Raw genomic sequence first — 21511 nt, 5'->3', positions numbered from 1 at the left:
CCAAGGTATATACATGTAGATACATGTCTAGTGTCTACCGTACCAAGGTATATACATGTAGATACATGACTAGTGTCAACCGTATCAAGGTATATACATGTAGATACATGTCTAGTGTCTACCGTACCAAGGTATATACATGTAGATACATGTCTAGTGTCTACCGTACCAAGGTACCAAGGTATATACATGTAGATACATGTCTAGTGTCTACCGTACCAAGGTATATACATGTAGATACATGTCTAGTGTCTACCGTGCCAAGGTATAAACATGTAGATACGTGTCTAGTGTCTACCGTACCAAGGTATATATATGTAGATACATGTCTAGTGTCTACCGTTCCAAGGTATTTACATGTAGATACATGTCTAGTGTCTACCGTACCAAAGTATATACATATAGATACGTGTCTAGTGTCAACCGTACCAAGGTATATACATGTAGATTCGTGTCTAGTGTCAACCGTACCAAGGTATATACATGAAGATACGTGTCTAGTGTCTACCGTACCAAGGTATATACATGTAGATACGTGTCTAGTGTCTACCGTGCCAAGGTATTTACATGTAGATATATGTCTAGTGTCTACCGTACCAAGGTATATACATGTAGATACATGTCTAGTGTCTACCGTACCAAGGTATATACATGTAGATACGTGTCTAGTGTCTACCGTACCAAGGTATATATATGTAGATACGTGTCTAGTGTCTACCGTACCAAGGTATATACATGTAGATACATGTCTAGTGTCTACCGTACCAAGGAATATACATGTAGATACATGTCTAGTGTCTACCGTACCAAGGTATATACATGTAGATACATGGCGAGTGTCTACCGTACTTACATATCAAGATACGTGTCCTATGTTCACCGTAGCTAGGAATGTAAATACGCGTCTAGTGTCTACCGTAACCACGTATGTAGATAGTCCAATGTCGATTATAGCTTGGTATGAATACATGTGTCTAATGCCAACCGTAGCTAGGAATTTAGATACGTGTCTATTGTCTGCCATAGCTAGATATATAGAAACGTGTCTATTGTCTATCTTAGCTAGGAATGTAGATAGGTACCTAGTGTCTATCGTAGCTAGGTATGAAGATACGTGTCTAGTGTCTAATGTAGCTAGGTATTAAGATACGTGTCAGGGGTCTACCGTAGCTAGGTATGTAGATACGTGCCTAGTGTCTAATGTAACTAAGAATGTAAATAAACTGAAAGTGCATACTGAAATTTTGTACGTATATAAATGCCTGGTGTCTACTGTAACTCTGAATGCCGGGTGACTATTATGGATACATTGTCTAGTGTTTAAATAACTTGGGTAGAGATATAACTGCTCTCTGCGCTGCTCACAATCAACATGTAGATAACAACTACTGTAATTCGGTTGTCGAAATTAGTGGTGTAACGATAGGTCGACTTTTCGATGTATTACGATAGCTTTGCTCTCGTAAGCAATAGGTCAGTATTAGATCTGTCTTGCGTCTACTGTATCTCTGTACGGAGATATATATCTGGTGTCTACTGTATCTCTGTACGGAGATATATATCTGGTGTCTACTGTATCTCTGTACGGAGATATACTTCTGGTGTTTACTGTAACTCTGTAAGGAGATATATATCTGGTGTCTACTGTATCTCTGTACGGAGATATATATCTGGTGTCTACTGTATCTCTGTACGGAGATATATATCTGGTGTCTACTGTATCTCTGTACGGAGATATATATCTGGTGTCTACTGTATCTCTGTACGGAGATATACATCTGGTGTCTACTGTATCTCTGTACGGAGATATATATCTGGTGTTTACTGTAACTCTGTACGGAGATATATATCTGTTGTCTACTGTATCTCTGTACGGAGATATAGATCTGGTGTTTACTGTATCTCCGAACTCTGTACGGAGATATATATGTGGTGTTTACTGTATCTATGTACGAAGATATATAGCTGGTTTCTACTTTATCTCTGTACGGAGATATATATGTGGTGTCTACTATATCTCTACGGAGATATATATCTGGTGTCTACTGTATCTCTGTGCGAAGATATATATATGGTGTTTACTGTATCTCAGTACGGAGATATATATCTGGTGTCTACTGTATCTCTGTACGGAGATATATATCTGGTGTCTACTGTATCTCTGTACGGAGATATATATCTGGTGTCTACTGTATCTCTGTACGGAGATATATATGTGGTGTCTACTATATCTCTACGGAGATATATATCTGGTGTCTACTGTATCTCTGTACGGAGATATATATCTGGTGTTTACTGTATCTCTGTACGGAGATATATATATATATGGTGTTTACTGTATCTCTGTATGGAGATATATATCTGGTGTCTATCTCTGTAAGGAGATATATATCTGGTGTTTACTGTAATTCTGTATGGAGATTATAGCCAGATGGCTTATAGGGAAATGGTGTTCCATCAAATTATAAAAAAGATATAGCAGAAACAAAATCAATGATTGTTTTCATTAAAAGTTATAAATGAACCGCTGATCTAATATTTATTATCAGGCCTAATGTGTATCTTTAGTTAATAAGATTTACGCTGATGTGGCAAGATATTGAACACTATAAAAAAGTGAAGTAGGATGACTTTACAAACTGACCAGGAAGATTTCATCACATTAAATTACGCAGTATACAATTGTATGTGAATCTATTTTTATATAGGTATCATCTATGTACCTATCCGATATAAAGTTAGTATGTATTGATTTACGGATTGTGTTGGTCAGCAGTAATTTACCTAACATCAGCGTAAATCCATGATTCAAGATACATGGGTTAAGTGGGGTTTAATTAACGGGAATTTTTGGCAGTAGGGTTAAATAGACGACATATATTGAGGTTTGTCAGGCAAGGCAGGGGAGCGCTGGAGAAAGGAACACCATCTCTCACAAACTATGACTCTGCTTGAACCTTAATAAACTACATGAAGGAAGAAATTATATGTGCTTATACTAAATCGGGCCACAAGATAGATATATATATATGGTGTCTACTGTATCTATGTACGGAGATATATGTCTGGTGTCTACTGGATCTATGTACGGAGATATATATCTGGTGTTTACTGTATCTCTGTACGGAGATATATATCTGGTGTCTACTGGATCTATGTACGGAGATATATATATGGTGTTTACTGTATCTATGTACGGAGATATATGTCTGGTGTCTACTGTATCTATGTACGGAGATATGTGTCTGGTGTCTACTGTATCTATGTACGGAGATATATGTCTGGTGTCGGGAATTTCCCGATTTTCACTCCCCATCTCCGCTTTCTGATTGTATGGATCAACATTTGGGTAATCTCCCGATTTCAGAGATGCCGCAAGGTAGATCATAAGTAACCTGTCCACTTTTGTCAAATGTGTAAGGCTGACCACCTGGTCACATAATCAAGGTGAGTACACTGTCCAATTATCCAGTGTCACCCAATTGCAGTTAATCCTAAGTGACCGCTACGCTTTTAAGCACACTTATACATGGCCGATTATTCCCTACTTAATTAATGGTAGATCACTGGTCAGGACACTGGGTTGGGCCCTGGTAAAAGTTTGGTTAAGATGAGGTCATTTCACAGATAACTAACTAGTTATAACCATGTTTGTACTACCTATTCGGCCTAATAATAAATTCAACAAGAAAATAGTTTGAAAACGGATCATTATGATCTTTAAGTTGGCATGGTGAGTAAAAAAATAAGACCAAGCAAATATTTCACTCACTAAAAAGTTGACCAAAATTGCAAGGCATATTAGACTCCCCACAAAAACGTGATCATGATTGAACAGGAAGTAGTTACACTTATGCAAAATAGGAACGGATCCGGACCAAATTTCCGGATTTTTATCAGTCAGCAGTTATTTTCTAAATATATATTCCATAGCAAATACAAAAATTCGAATCTAATGGACCATTGGATCTAGATTAAAACATTTCTAATTTTATGAAAGAATTTATTTCATTGATCTTGTTTTGCCTCTTTCTATTTTGATAAAAAGACAGCTTAAAATTTCAGGAGATGATTAATATTATTTTCTTCCTTATTTCAATTAAACAAATATATTTGGAAATACATATCCTTACTAACAACCAAACAGATAATCACCCATCTTATCTGTTATATTGTGCGAGTTCAATGAATACTGAAAATTTATTTTAAATGAATAAATTCCAACTTGAACCTTACTTTCGAAAAAAAAACATATATTTTTTCATTGTTGTAGTACAGTAAAGCATACACTTCATCAAGTTAAAGTTATCTAGATATATTGATTAAATATACATTAATCAATTTTTCCATTGTGACAAATGTCGCGACGCGCAAGGTATCGTGGCATGTCAGAAATGTCGTTCACGCACTTTTCTCCCAATGAGATATGAAAAAGTTGGCAGGTATGAACACTTACTAAAAATTCAGGCTATCTGTACATCCACAGTTTCATACGCCCATTCATTGTTTGTTTACCTGACGTTTTCATTTCGCTGGTTTTCGCCTGATGACACATCAAAATAATTGAAATAGAATTCTACACGTCAATGGATATCTAAGACATTTTAAGTGTGTTAGCTATAAACCTGTTTGTTACAACATTAACAACAAAAATTATGTAAAGGGTTATTTATATCTTGAAATAAAATGTAAGAAAGTAATTCTTTGTTGTAACAAACAAGTTTTTTGATGCTCGTTGGTTTATAAATCCGTAACAGATTACGAGACAAATGTATAATGTTTAATACTACATAATCTTTCTATTTCTATTGATATTTCTGATATATAAAACCAAAATATGGTTGATTTGGCTTAACCCTCCCGACCCTGAAAAATTGCGTCGACTCAAAAATTTCATTGTAAAATGAAAATGAATATTATTTTTATTTGAAATATAAAATACTGGTTCTAAAAGTACGTCTCTTAAGCGCTTGAATGGGACTGTAAGATTGAATTATTAGAGCGCCTTTGTGAGTTACGATGTTTTAGATGATAAACACTTGTGCCTGTCTGTGTTCAGGAGTGAAAATAATGAGAAATGTAAGATTATTTTTATAATAACATAGCATGAGATGAATTACTTTGCTCTTTACTGTTTGAATTACCACAGAAATTGGATGGTATTTATAGAATGTGCAGTGCTTGTACATGAAACCTATGAGCTGACGTGGAAAAAAACAATTCGGAGAATGATTTTTTTCGTCGTAACTTTTCTTAGAAATAGAAAATCTGAAATACAATTGATGGAAGCGAACAAGGCCGGTGTTGAAACGTGTTTTAAAAATAATTATGTCAGGGTCGACAGAGATGTCCATGGGCCATGTTTCACGAATGTAAAAATTTGGAAAACTATACATTTTCTAGGTATTTTAATTATTTTTTCTTTCTTATTTACCGTACAGAAATAAATTTTGAATTTAATTTATAGTCCTAGTACATGTATAAAGAGAATACATAGTCAGTGTTTTAAAATATAAGTTGTATGATTTTGGCAAGGGTGACGAAAGGTTAGCAAGCCTCTGGCAATAATGGAGCTTAATTCTAAGTCACTGACAATGTATTATGTTTATCCTGCAATATAATTGAAATTCAGACAATTTAAACTTCAACTGCTTTGCTGTTCTTTCTTTGCTACCTATCGTTGCTGTTAGCTGAATTTTGGCCGATGACATACGCCAAAATAATTGCTCAGCGCAGAAATATAGTTCCAAACATCAACCGTTTATGACAACGATTTTATGAATTTTCGAAAATAAACGTGTTCATAACGACATATAAAATCGCTCATTTCAACAGTTATCTACATTATTAAACACATTTAAAGTAAATTCAGAAAGTAATTCTGTCGAATTAACGCACATGTTTAACTACAGCTGTTTTCCGTCATTGTCGAATACAGCAGAACTCTATGTGGCAGTTGTATCTTTAACAACAGCAAACCATTCCACAGTTAAGATTTGAATCAGACTTCTATATATATTCTGATGTAAAAAGGTTCGCTATTAAATGAGTAGGTTGGTGAATTCGTTATATGCAAGATCCAACTAGCTCACCCAGCTTATGATTTTTCGCGAAATCCATTCATGATGTTTTCGAGTTACTTCGTCTGTATGGAAACTCGTGTATTGACATCAGTATTTTGTCGTGAACATGAAAAATACGTCCATTGACAAAAACAATCAAATACCCGAGGTAAATTCTCAGAAATAATTTTACCAGGTGTTTTAGACTCATTGTGATAGCAACATCATATTCTTTTAACTCTATCATGATATTCTTCGTGAAATAATTAACAAATAAATAGATAAATAATTATTGGTGGTGATAATTAAGGAATAAATAAAATAAAATGTAGAAAACAAAATCAGGGCCGTCCCACCTATCCACGTTTAACTCTTGTTGATTGAGTAACAGCAAACCAAAATACCTTGAATGGACTTGGACATGGGACCGTCAATTCTAACGATTAGTCCCAAGGCATTGGTTAAAAAGATAAAACGTGAAGTGGTGATCAGTATAAAGATTCAATCATGTTAGTGATGGAGCCTGTATTGTGGTTATTGTTATACAGAGTAACAGAGGTCAATATTTATTTTAATGCTTCCGCTAGGATTCGAACCCGGGACCCCTGGCTTACTAGTCTGACGCATCACCGTGCATCGCCATGCAGGCTCATCCATAGGGTGGATTGGTGTTGGTTTTATTACTTGGAGGGTTTGCACTTTTTCTGGCTTGTTTGTCTGTGATGTAGTGTGTGGGTCGCAGACTGTTGCGCTATACTCTATCTTAGGATGTACTAGGGTTTTATAAGCAAGGTCTTTACCACGTGAAGAGTTTATCTTTAAATTTTGCTGATTTGCTTTAGATGTGATGGGATTAATGTTTAGGACTCATTTTATATTAGACTGTACAATGACACCCAGATATTTTGCAGATTTTGTTAGCTCTAGAACATGCACATGTAAAGTATAATTTGAAGGTGGAGAAGATGATCGTTTATTTGTGACTTGCAGTATGAAGCACTTGTCAGGATGAAAGGACATAAGTCAATCTTGTTCCCAGAGAGCTAGAGCATCAAGGACCAAATGAATTTTGTGAACGTTATTATTGGTTTTGATGTTCCTGTATCTAATACTATCATCATCAAAGAGGGGGAGAAAGCTATGGTTTAATGTAGTCAGGAAGATCGTTTATGTTGGTCAGAAATAGTATGGAGCCAAGAACAGGTCCCTGGGGGACACCTGATATGATAGGGACAGATACAAAGTTTCCATTAAATATGACAGACTGTGTTTTGTTTGAGAGAAAAGAAGTCATCCATTTGTGAGTGTTCGATCTGATGCCGTAGAAATGATGTTTGTAGAGCAGATGTGGATGGGGTACCTTGTCAAAAGCTTTAGCAAAGTCCGTGACAATAACATGTGTGCGTTTTTTGTCATTTGAAGAGGACAAACCTTGTATACGGAAATGAGCTTGGATTCACAAGGTTGTAAGGATCGAAAACCGTGTTGGCGCTCATAGAGATTGCTGTTGGAATCAAGATGAGTCATAATAGAATTACTGATGATGTGTTCACAGATTTTACAGCAGAAATGATTTCAAGAAATTGGTCTATAATTTATAGCATTGTGGTTTTAGTTGTATACTGGACAGACATTAGCATGGTTCAAGTCACCTGAAACAGTCCCAGAGTTGTTAGATGTTTGGAAGAGAAAAGACAGGATAGGTGCGATGTATTGTGCAGATTTTTTTGGTATTTGTCCATGAATTTTGTCTGGACCAGAGGTTTTATGTGCGTTAATGATATTTGAGTTTGAGGACGCATTATCTTAAAAAATCTGTTTATACAGATGCTCGGTAAAACAGGTGACTGTGAATCAACGATGATTTATGGTCTACAATTGTCTCCATTTTAAATATTGAATTGCATTATTTTTCAGAGTTTATGTTGACAAGCATTTTACTTGGAGGTCCTCTGACCTTTCAACTTTATTAGGCAAATACGTCTAGGGACAATTAAGACCAACTTTCGTGCGTACTAAGAAAAAGGACTTACATAAGTATTCTGCTTTGATGCTCATCCGTGTCTCGATTTGAAATCTGAAATATTCAGATGATCGATGCCTGTGTCACCAAAATTACTTTTGAATTTTCACGGTAATAAATTTCTCTTCCATAACTGACTTATTATCACTTAGAGCAAATTCACATCTTTCTAGACTAATGATTAAATATCAACTACATAATCTTGTTCAAGAACCCACTAGAATTACAAGTACATCAGCTACCCTAATTGATATATATATCTCACAAATAACATCTTATCGTCACTGTGTAATGATCATTGTCCAGTTCTAACTCATATGTCTTTTAAGACTTTAAAGAATGAGTCGTATGAGAAAAATATTTTTGAATTTCGTCAGGCAGATTGGGACTCAATTAATAGTGAACTCAAAATGTAAACTGGGATGTTATATTTAATGGTAATACTGATATTAATGAGCTATATGCAATCATCCTTGGCAAAATCTTCACCATTACTAACACTTATATTCCTAATAAAACAGTAACAATCCATCCAGATGATAGACCATGGATGACGGGTGAAATTAAGCTTAAACTTAGACAAAAAAATAGACAACATAAAAAAGCGAAAAATAACATGATTGGGCAAGATTTAGATCTATTCGTAATGAAGTAATTGAACTTATTAGACATGCTAAAGATAACTATTTCAGAAAATTACAAAATTTACTTACTGTTAAGACTGTTCCTCCTAAGAAGTGGTGGAGTGTTGCTAAATCCATTGCTAAAATTAACAATACTAACTATAGCTCATGTCCACTTAAGATTAACAACAAAATACTTATCCATCCGCTAGAAAAAACTGAGGCCTTTAATAACTTCTTTACCTCAATAGCTTCTGACATTACCAATTCTAATCTCCCTGAGTTACCTCCCTTATGTCCTTTTGAACTTTCTGATATAACAATAACTGATCAAGTTATTAAAGATCAATTTGATTTTCTAAATGCTAACAATCCCGCTGGTCCAGATGATATTTTACCGCGAATAATCAAACACCTCACTCCTTAACATATCCTCTCATACTGTTATTTAACAGAACTCTATCTCTAGGTGAAATTCCAGATATTTTGAAAACAGCTAATTGTTAACGCTCTTTATAAAGGTAAAGGCGAAACCCATGATCTCAATAATTACAGACCTATTGCTATAACATGTGCTTTTATCAAAATGTTGGAAAAAAATATTTTTAAATATACATATAATTATATCATGAGCCAAAATATGCTTAGTGAGCACCAGTCTGGATTTCAACCTAAAGATTCAACAGTTAATCAACTTGTAGAGATATTTAATACTATAAGTTATAATTTAGATAAAGGTAAGGATCTGAGATTTGTTTTCTGTGATATAAGTAAGGCATCTGACCGGGTATGGCATTTAGGTCTCTTGTATAAACTAAAACAGCATGGCATTAAAGGAAAACTATTTGATTGGTTCAAAGCCTACTTATCTGACAGAAAACAAAGGGTAATGATGGCTATAAATCTAATACTAAACCAATATCTGCAGGTGTTCCTCAAGGATCTGTCCTGGGCCCTTTCTTATTTCTTCTTTTCATCAATGATATCGCTAATAATGTTACCTCTAATATCAAATTATTTGCAGATGATACTTCTTTGTATATAATTATAGAAAATGAAAATGACCTTGATATACCTGCAGAGCTACTTAATGATGATCTCTCCTCAATATCTGATTGGGCTAATCAATGGCAAATACTTTTTAATCCTAATAAAACTGTAGCTATAACCTTTTCACGTAAACATAATAATAATCACACACACCCTCTGTTCTTTAATAACCACCTGATAACACATGACTTTCATCAACATCTAGGCTTAACATTTAACAAAAAAGGTACTTGGTCTGATCATATTTCTAAAAATTATGAAAAAGCTTCATCCAGACTTAACACACTTAGAATTCTCAAACATGAAGTTGATAGAAATACCCTTAAAACAATTTACATATCTTATATCAGACCTGTTTTAGAATACTCCGATATAGTTCGGGATAACCGCTCAAAAGCTGAAAATGATTTATTAGAATTTATTCAAATTGAAGCGATGATAATTATAACTGGGCTAAGAAGGGGTACATCACACAGAATTCTTTACTCTGAAACACATTTAGAAACATTACAAACTAGAAGACATAATCACAAACTTACACTAATGTTCAAGATTATCAATAATTTTGCACCCAAGTATCTTTTTAATATCCTTCAACCTTCCATAAATACAAACAAGAATTATGCATTTAGACATGAACGATTCTTCAATGTACCTTCTGCCAGGACTAACAATTATAAAAACAGTTTTTTCCCTTCCACTATGAATAGTTGGAACTCTCTTGATGATACTATTAAAAACTCTATTTCAATCTCTAGCTCCAAATAAAAACTAAAAATTGTATTTCCGTTTATAGTTTCTGATATTTTCTTAGAAATCTAAATATTATTCTTTGTCAGTTACGAAACACTGCTAGTGATTTAGAGTTTGATAAATTTATGGATCAATGGTTGATGATGGTTCTTGTGCATGTGGTGCTGCTACAGAGAACTCGGTACATTACTTCTTCCAATGTCCCCTTCATGTAAATTACAGGCATTGCATTACCACTATTTATAATCTTCTCGGGTTTGTGAATTATCAATTTGTATTATGTGGTGTCATTGGTATGACTGACGGGGTGAATAGATTTATACTTGAGAATACTAGCTCCTATCTTAAAAAAACTAAACGATTTGTAAATTTCAAGTAAAATATCATTGCAAGTTCTAACTGAATTTCATTTATCATTGTTGTGAATCATTGTTGTAAGGGAGCTAACTCTACCCTAACATTACTGACGGGGAATCTCCCACAGTCTATAAATAGGCTTAATCATCGTTGATACGCCATTTGCAAAAACTCTCCGACTACACACCTTCATTCTACAGGTAGGTATGTATAATAGTTATTGTAACTTTGTATGTGTGAACACGATGACTTTGATTCTTGGTTTGGTCAGAATCTATTGTTCGGTCCAGACCCCAGAGGACATTGACGTGGCCTACATAGCTAGTAGTGACAGAAGGTGATCTCTGAACGGTATTCCCATACCATTAACTTACTATAAAGTCAGTTGTTTAACCAGATGGTTCAAGGGAGAGGGAGGATGATCGAATATTGTAAATGTAACTATGATTACTATATCTGTATTGTAACAAACAACGTAGTGTTTCTGAATATAATTTTAATAATGACCTAGAAATTTCCATAAACTGGTGTATCACAGAAGGGCACTTACAGGTCTTCGGTAGTGTACTGTAACGCTATAACTGCATAGAGAAAATACTTAATTGATGATGTGAATTTACATCAACAACAAAAGTTTGAGCAATATTGGCCACCTTAAAATACAGAAGGCTTAGAGGGGATATGAAAGAACTTTATAAAATCACAAATGGTATATATGATAAGGATTCCTGCAATTTTGTAAAGCTTAAAATGGATGTAGGAATAAGAAGTGGTCGAGAACACTACAAAACGTCCTTTCTTCAACAACACAGGACCAACAGAAGAGGAAATAGTTTTACTATAAGAAGTGTGAAGACATGGAACAATCTTACAGAAGACATTGTATCTGCTCCAAATATAAATACTTTTAAAAACAAACTGGATAAGTTTTGGAAAAATCAAGATGTTTTACAAAATTATAGAGTTACTGTAAACTAAACGGAAAATGAACTTTTAACCATAACCAGAGACGTATATACGTCTCTACCATATCATAATTTTGAGTCAGGTGAAGAGGAACACTGTATGTTCCTGTACCGGAAACATTACTATAATGTTGTGGCTGATATTTGCTGGGCTTTGCCCAAAGAACTGCATGCCTCCTAGAGCAGTTTGGGTAGAAGCATTGTATGGATTGTTCTCTAATTTCATATGTAGGTTCCCCTGGGTTTCTTGTTGTGCCTTTGTTTTACTACAAGTACATGTTTGTGGTTTGCGGTTTATGTATCCTGTTTATCTGAAATTTAAATTTCCATCTTTTTATACAGTATGATGTAGATGTACAGTTAACATCCTGAACTATTTTACCTAACTGTCTCATTTCTTTTGTTTAACAGAATATTTGTCCATTTTCCAAGTTTTTTCATTGTCTATTTTTCAATACTTTGTTCAAAGACATATAATGCATATTATAAGGTATACTTGCCTGCTTTGTTTTATCATTCGAATGGGAGTTGCACCCTGTCACTTCATGTTTATGGCTCATACACATACTTCTCTAGATAAAATGACATTATGGCAGACCCTGTGTTTTTGTATGAATGATAGGGTTTTTTTTTTTTGTACAGGGATGTTACCTGGGTGCAACATCTTTTTTTTTCAGACATTCAGTGTCTGTAGACCTGTGCAATTGGTTAGACAATATAACATAAAGTAACTTGTCTTCGCATTAGATACTGTAGTCACACACTGTTGTTTCAGGCTCAAGCATACCTTACCAGGGTATCTATGAATCACTGATGTCTCCATCCACAATCTCTTGTCTGAATAATATATCTACTTTGTAAGGTTATTCTGATTCAGATTGACCAGGATGTCGATAAATGACAGTTTGATATCAGGATAGTATTGATCAGGCATAGAAACAAAACATGACAGTGCACATATACCAACCCCCAAATATGTAATGAATCTGTTATGGAAATCAGATAATATTGAACTGTACCTAAGTGATATCAATATACTGTAGTTATCTGCCCCTTTTTTCCACTTTAATTTGACATCCTATGCATGATAGTCCCTCTTTGGCCCCATTACACATAGCTGGAAAATGAAGTTCACTTTTACAGTTACTATTGATTACTGAAAGAATATTTGTTTTGCCTTGAAGGTTATGATATTAGTGGTAAAAAGTAAGGTCATATTGTATGAATATGTACAGAAAATACTAGCACACATTTACATGGACTATCGATACAAAAATATTGTATACAATAAAATGTTATACTACAAATGTGAAATAGCATGAAGCATAATATGGGATTTTCTGTTGAATGAAACAGATAGCTATTTGTTGTATAGACACACAGGACAGTGTTACAGCCAGGTAGCCTCTAGGTAACCTACAGTCATTAATCATACATAACTATATATATAAGGTATGTGTCACTGAAACGTTTGAACATATGCCAAGAATAAGTAAATACCAGTAAACAAACATATGCTGTACATAGATTATGACTTTCTTTTCCAATGTAATTAATAGTCAGCACCTGTTCTTAATGAACACTATAGTCATTTTATATGCTGTTCTATAAAGTCCCAGTTCTTCCTTAATACACCCACAAAAACTAAAATTTTACAGCTGTAGCATGAAGTTTTGAATGAAGGTGACAAGCTGAAAGTTCATAGTAAATTGGCTAAGGTTGACTCATCCGAAAGGTGATGAACGACACCACACTTCAACACTCACCGTAGTGTGCATTGGTCATCCTATAGAAATGGATTTGTTTTTCCTCTGTTCCTATCTTATCATACACTGTAATACATCTGCCAATCAGGTACATGTATATGGTAAATTATTCTGATTTCTTAAAAGATTTTACAACCATAAAGACATGAAGTTGTGTTTACTTAAACATACATGCAGTTAAATTTTGGGAATAATTAATAATGTATTTTTCACTTTTTTAGCATTTTAATCATGTCTGGACATCCCCTATTTCGGTTTATCTCTTGTGCCGACTTGATTACAATGACTCAATATTGTGCTTCTTGTGGCAATATTTATCTCCATTATTTTGTTACATCCATTATTTTTGTGCATTGTGATGCGCTACTCTAGTGGTGAGGGACAGGGGTCCTCAGACAAACAGAAACTATTAATGTCATTCTGCAATATTGTGGAACTGATGGCTATACACTTTGATTTGAAAATATATTGTGTTGATTGTCTCAGATTGAAACAATTGCTTTTTCATTACTTTCTTTCCTTTTGTTGTACAGAGAGAAATGAAACATTCAGCCATGAAGAAGAAGAGGACATGAATGTTACATGTGCACATGTTGTTGGTGTACATCACCCACTGTAGGGTATTACAGCAACTACACGTGCACATGTCTTACATATACTTGTGACAAGTAAGTACTCACATTGCCTCGAATTTTTCATTTTTATTTCTGATTTTAAGAATTAAAAAATAGAAGATATCCTTATTATAGCAGTATTGTTATAGTATTAAGGTAACTGATCCTATAGGCACCAATGGATAGAGACCCAGACTGTAAATCTTAAAGACAACTCTTTCTTCTTGTTACAGACTATCATGCAGAACACTATGAATGGTGAAGACGACATTGCGGTAATTGACCAGCAGGAGGATATAGATCACCTTGGTTATCCTGTCAGCGTGACGGACGACTACCAAAGTAACTCGACACTTCAGCTCTACATCAGCAGTGGTAAACCAGAAAACGATGCCTCGCTTCATGCTCTGAGAAATGCCTACCATGATCTTAAACTCAAATACAATGAGCAGACGGCAAAAGTCCATTCTATGAGACAAGCAATTAAGGATATGGAAGCACAGAGGATTCAAAGCACAAACCGCCCGTTTAACATGAACACATCTGCTGCATTTGCAGGTGCAGCTGGAGCTGGAAATCCAACAGCATCTGGAGCCGGAGAGGCAAATTCACATCTTCGGGCTAATTTAGGATATGCAGATAGCTTACAAAGACAAATAATCCGTCTGAAAAATACAAGTGCTGTGCGGGAAAAGGAAATGGAGAGAAAATATTCTGATTTATATACAAAGTTCAAAAGACTTGAGGCTGATGTGAATACACTACAGTTACGTAACAGAAAAACTACAGTCGATCTAGAAAAAACAGCTAAATTATTAGAAGACCGTGAAACATACATTGAGCAATTGATTGACCGCAATAATGTGTTAGAGAAAAAAGTGGCTTCACAAGACCCAGAATCATTCTCAGAAGAGAGTCGACTGCAGGAAAAGCACCTGATGGGGATTATGGAATACCAGACACAGTATATAGATGATCTTAAGAAGAAAGTGCAGGAACAGAACAGCATCGTCAACAAGCAATTGGAAATGATCAAAACAATGAGCAGGATTCAAAAAGGTACAAGTTGTTAGAAGAGTACAAACTGTGTTTACATTTATTTGCATGAATTCAGTATAGAAATTGGGGTAGTTTTAGCTGTTTCATGACCGTCAGCAGCTTTGTAAATGCAGCAGGAGGTGGTCATATATTGGCGTCATCTTCTCTGTCTGTCCATCCGTCTGTACGTCCTGCCGTATGCCCATTTCTTGTGAATGCAACTTCTCCTAAACTAATCATCAGATTTTCATGAAACTTGCTCAATGTCACTATTACAATGGGTAGATGTACATGAAGGGGCAATTTTTGGGTTCTTGATTTTTGTAAGATTTATGCCAATTTTAACTTTGTATCTGTAGCTTGCTCTTAGTGGAACTTTGTGAACACAACTCCTCCTAAACTAATGATCAGATTTTCATAAAACATTCTCAATGTCACTAATACGATGGTTCGATGTGCGTGAAGGGGCATTTTTACGGTTCATTGATTTTTGTTGATGAGATGTACTAATTAGGACATTGCTTGTCCATCTGTCATAAACTTTCATTACCTTTCACATTTTATTAATGAAAATATTTTTGTAGAGTTATTGCCCTTTGCTTTTCCACAAACCAAATCTTGTTTGAAGATTTCCTCTGACAGTATTCAACCGATCTTGTTGATACTTGGTATGTTTTATATCATATACACATTAAGTTTTATTTTCTAGAACAGCGTTTTGATTTAAATGTATTTTGAAGAATTACTGCCTCTAAATTATTTCCAGATATGCCTTTTTCAACCAATCACATTGAGATTAATTTGGTTTTATATATGGCAATGTTAATAATTATAATTATATGGCAATGTTAATAATCATAATATCATTTCCAGAAATGCATTTTTCTACACCTGTCATTTTATGAGTTATTGACTTTTAAAAGTTTTTTTCAGCCTTTGTCATCTTATGAGGATAGATCCCACAACTTCTGACAAATTTCTTTATTGCATTTTAATAGGCTGTGATATGAAATTGAGTTTTCATAAACAAGGTTTTGGTTAAACAGCTTTTTAAAAAGAGATTGCAGTTGTTTTTCTTTACCGTAGTTTTTATTTTATCTGGTGATCTTTTCTTGCAATTTTCAATTGATATATTTTAGAAGCTTTAGAAAATTGCCAAGAAGATGCACTTTCACATTTGGATGAGACAAGTACTATAAATAAAAGTTCATATTTTTGACTGGCTCTATTTCTGTTTTTCGCTATTTTCATGGATGAAATGAAACCATGAAAAACAGATAAAGGTAGAAACATCCAAGTTTTATAGTATTGTATGAAATGTATGTTTTACCTTCTTCTGTATGAAGTAATATATTTTATTTTTTGGTATTTGCAAGGCATCTTATATTGCAACCCATAGTAGTATGGTTTAAAGTTGGATTTAAGTGTTTACTTACATAATTGATCAATTGAGTAGAAATTTTAGATCTGTTTTGTTGGTATGATACAAATATTATTGGATAATGTTTGAAGCTTGTGCTCAGCCAATATTGACACCAGGCAAAGATGGTATGGTGAAGTTAGAGTGGAAAGACTCTATGTGTCGCACTGTGAAGAGTGAATTCTTAAGTAGCAGAAGAGGAACAAAAAGTTCCATATATTAAATCAGAATATGCAGTCATACTGCGATAAATGTTGAAAACTTACATCATTTACTCCAAATTTGCTGTTTACATCATACTTAGTGAATGTGTACTGGTTACTACACCCCAAGGACTCGTTAAATAAACACTGTATTTAATGCAGGTCAATTGTATAAATTGTATTGAAATCATCACTACCATTAGTTACATTCTTTATTACAGAGGCTGAGGCTGCGGCTTTGAGAAACAACTCCCAGGCCCTAGTTACCGCCAGACAGCCTGATGGAGAATCTCTTTTGCCTTATAATGTGGTAGAGCTTCAAGATACTGGAGCAAGACCTCGCCAATTAAGTACTGTTACAGTCAGTTCACAAATACAACCCATGACAAACTCGCAGACTAGTCCTCGGTCTGTTGGAAGACTGCACTTTGTTCCAACTCAGCAAGACACTCCTGTGTTTGCTCGCGAGTCTTTGGCCGATGTTGAAGCAAGGAGAAAAAGTGACCTGACATTACATACAAATTTTGCAGACTCAAGAAATATCGGGATTCCTGAGGTTCAGGCTACCAGTCAGTTACCTGTACCACAAAACTCACATGACACACCAGACTCTCCCGTTCTGAGGAGGTCACCCAACATGTCTTCTCCAAAGATACTAATGAATCCCTCGGATAGTTCTTACTCCATGCCACGTTATCCTGACACGGAAAATCAAAAACCAAGACTGCATCTTGCAGATGTTTCTGCATTACAGGATACTATTTATCAACCATCAAACTTTGGCCGTGAAGGGCCACTATATGAAAATGACCGTTTACCGGCTGTTAGAAAAGATGATAAAAAGTTAAATTTTGATGAAACAATTTATAGAAGTTCTGCCACTGAAAGACCATATCCAAGGTTAGATGATGAAAGAACACGTGTTTTATATCCTCCATTGGCATCATCAACAGAAAGCAATTACGAAAATATCAAGGTGTTTCATCCTCCAACACGACAAGTTGAAGGAGATTATGTTAATGTAACAGAGTTGGGTGGGCACACTAACCATCCAAATGGTAGTGAGACCCAGAGGTGTCCAGTGTGTAATAAAACGTTCACAACTAAGTCAATTAATGAATTTCAACAACATGTATTTGATTGTATGGATGGTGGTGAAGAAGAGGGAAATTCAACTATTCAAAATGTTTCCCAGGGAGAAATTGGTCGAGAATGTCCGATGTGCACAGCTGTGTTTCCTGGAGTACTGCCTCAGGAAGAGTTTGAAAGACATGTACAGGAACATTTTGGAGAAGATCCTATGATGGAGAGATTTGAAGTGCTGCAAGCTTAACAACTGGTTTTCATGAAAATGTGAATGTTAATGAATCATTTTAATTCAGACTTTGTTTTCAAATTGCAGTGCCAGTTTCTTTAATTTAGCTTAAGCAGTGAACTAAAAATATTTGGAATGATTGTCATTATCAACATATGTGTTTGATTTTTAATGTAACTATTGAAAGTGTTTAGCTGTATTTAACATTAGATATCCTTACCTGAAAGCTTAAGTCATTGAAAACAAACACACATAAAGGATATAAGTTATAAGTGATTAAATTTCAGTAAATCAGACCAGTATACTTATCATTAGAGTTGTTATCGTTTATAAGATACTGGTTTCTTATTAAGAAAAGGTATCTGATATATCATATGATGTGTATTTAAATATTTGATCCAACTCTGAATTTGAGAGTTAGGGTGTCATATCAAATCATTTATACTTTATCACAAAATAAACAAAGTTATGTTGTAGCCTTTAAGTGCTTGTTTAGAGGTCTGAGGTTAGGTAAACATATGTTATTGACAAAACCCATTCAGATGACATGTGTTCTAGTCATGAAAAGCTGCTATAATATGTATTAGTTAAACTATTTTCCTACTATCTTAATTGTGATAGAGTTATTGCCCTTTGCTCCAGTGTCCTATGCCAGTCAAGGCATTGTTGATTTGAAGTGTATTGTCAGGGACCTAGAACTAGAGGGACCCTTGCTCTATTGTGTTTACAAAGAGTTAATTCCCTTGATATTTTGTTTAGTCTTTTACAAATGATAAATTTCTAACAACTAATAAACATAATTGAGTTCAAACTTACAGATTATTAACACAATGTTACAACCACATTAACAAAGAAGACTACAGAAACAATAGATAAACATTTTGTTATTGAATACCTATATATTTAGCCAATAGGAGTAAGAGAGAGATGTGAATGATGAATGATAGACTCTTGTGTATTTAGCCTATAGGAGTAAGAGAGATGTGTACAAAGAATAACCGTCACCTGTGTATTTATGTTCTAGTACTTAGAAATGTGTATGATGAATGATAGTCACCTATATATTTAGCCTATTGGTGTGAGAAATGTTTACGATGAATGATAGTCAGCTGTGTATTTAGCCTATAGGTGTGAGAAATGTTTACGGCGAACGATAGTCAGCTGTGTATTTAGCCTATAGGTGTGAGAAATGTTTACGATGAACGATAGTCAGCTGTGTATTTAGCCTATAGGTGTGAGAATTGTATACAATCAAAGATAGTCAGCTGAGGATTTAGCCTATAGGTGTGAGAAATGTTTACGATGAGCGATAGTCAGCTGTGTATTTAGCCTATAGGTGTGAGAAATGTATAAGATGAGCGATAGTCAGCTGAGGATTTAGCCTATAGGTGTGAGAAATGTTTACAATGAGCGATAGTCAGCTGTGTATTTAGCCTATAGGTGTGAGAGATGTTTACGATGAATGATAGACCTGTTGTAGTGGTAACCTTCATTATTGTGTTTAGTATTTATTAATAGTCAAAGTAGTTTTTCACACTCACAAGTGTTCCTGTAATTCATTCCTCACCAATTTCTCCCATTTTTAGGATCAAAATCACCCTTCATCTATGTTTCATTGTCTGTTTATTAACAAGCCTTGTTTATCATGAAAAGTACTCGAAGGATTTTTCTCAAACTTTGTCTATAAGTTCCCCCGTCTGTTATTTTGGGATTCAATTTTGAGTGATCTGTGTTACAAAATATCCGACAGGCAGTCATCTTGGATTTAACAGTTGACATTTGTTGTGGGTATTTCTCAAGAAATTAATGTGTATGTTACTCTTCGTTTCAGCTTGTGCCCATTCAATATAAAGGTTGATCAGTCAAACAAAATGGCAGACAATCTGCCATCTTGTATTTTGACAGTCAAAGTTTATTATTCTTTTCCTTAAGAAGTCCTGGAAGGATATGTCTTCAGCATTTTTATCAAGGTTAGCAAGAGCTGTATGGTATTTTGTGTAGAAATTCCAAACCAACCAATTACACATATGATTGGCCTACACAGAAGTGTCACTGGGACTTATCCACCTACCACAGAATACAATGAGAACAGCCATTAATGGTTTGAAACTCATATTGCCAAAAACTTGTTTAAAAAGTACAGTTTTATCAAATCAAAATAAGACGGTGCCTTTTTCAGGTTTGCCTCATTCCTGGTTTCAGACTCATGAGCCTGTGTCATTTCCATGAACATGAATTGCATTGTTTCTTAAATGGAAAGTGCTGCAAGGTCCTGATTTGGTGTGAAACTTACCCTGTCTCCTAACTGCATTACAACTGCATGAAAATCTTATGAAAAAAAATGACTGACAAGAGGCTATCTTTGATTTTGACTCTCAGAATTTGTTATTGCTGTTTGGTTAGAAGTGCCTGAGGGATCTTGCTCAGATTTTAATTTATAGATTCCCTTTTGGTACCTAGTTGTGTCTCTGGGACTGATCATATCAGAAAATGGCTGACAAGCAACCGTCTTGGAATTGCTAGTTAAAGATTGTTATCTTCAGAGGAATTTTCAAATTTCTTGTTTTAAATAGCAAAAACAAAGAAAAGAAGGGCAAAACTCCAATCAAACAGTGGTGGGCATCAAGGTCCCTCTGGGATCTGGTTTGTTTATATGGGTATCAACAGTAAATGAATGCCTTAGAAATTTATATATAAGTTGATTTCTAAACCCAGCATGCCATCATCATTTAAGAATGTAAGACTAGGGAGATTGAAGATAACTTTTTGTTTGATGAAGTATTATACAATAACATATTGTTTTAACATCGTTGATATTCTGTGTGAGAAACTGTGTTTGATATCTCAACATCTTGTGTGTCAATTATATAATACAGGGTGACAGTGAAAAGCCATTAAAATATGTGTATTCTAGAGAATATTTCTGTATTTTTTACCTAATTATCTGCAGACATTATCACATTTCCTGCTAGGCTTGCTTGATAAGAAGGAAATGCCACCAATACATTATACAATCTTTCCAAACAAGAAATACTGGCTAATCATGCCCCATTATAACAATCATTTAGATTGCTTTTTAAAGTATTCAAGGAAAGGGTCCCGGGGTAGATACTTCCGAGTCGATCAGATGCTTTGCAATACTTGCTGTTGTAAACGTTGATAAATATACTCTAGTATTAACAAAATGGCGGCCTTGAGGAGCAGACGACATGAATGGAGCTTTGATAGCGTATTATTTCGGCAAGTAAACGTTTTCCCCGTGTAATCAAGTAATCTGACTTTGGTCAACTAGTCGGTAGGTCATTTACATGAAAATTGGGAT

General features: G+C 34.8%; 1 protein-coding gene across 1 annotated transcript; it reads left to right on the top strand.

The window, feature by feature from the left end:
- The first annotated feature begins 11014 nt into the window (after window positions 1–11014).
- On the top strand, window positions 11015–21084 carry LOC132557572 (uncharacterized). The gene is made up of 4 exons (XM_060222072.1): window positions 11015–11068; window positions 14133–14267; window positions 14447–15272; window positions 17096–21084. The coding sequence occupies exons 3-4, from the start codon at window positions 14453–14455 to the stop codon at window positions 18205–18207; spliced, it is 1932 nt and encodes a 643-aa protein (XP_060078055.1). The 5' UTR covers window positions 11015–11068; window positions 14133–14267; window positions 14447–14452; the 3' UTR covers window positions 18208–21084.
- The last annotated feature ends 427 nt before the right edge of the window (window positions 21085–21511 follow it).

Source organism: Ylistrum balloti, unplaced genomic scaffold (genome assembly GCF_031769215.1).
Source record: "Ylistrum balloti isolate Yb309-2 unplaced genomic scaffold, AGI_CSIRO_Ybal_v1 Utg370700, whole genome shotgun sequence".
NCBI lineage: Eukaryota > Metazoa > Mollusca > Bivalvia > Pectinida > Pectinidae > Ylistrum > Ylistrum balloti.
The sequence above is the reverse complement of the archived record's forward strand: the minus strand, read 5'-3'. Positions and strand labels throughout refer to the sequence as shown.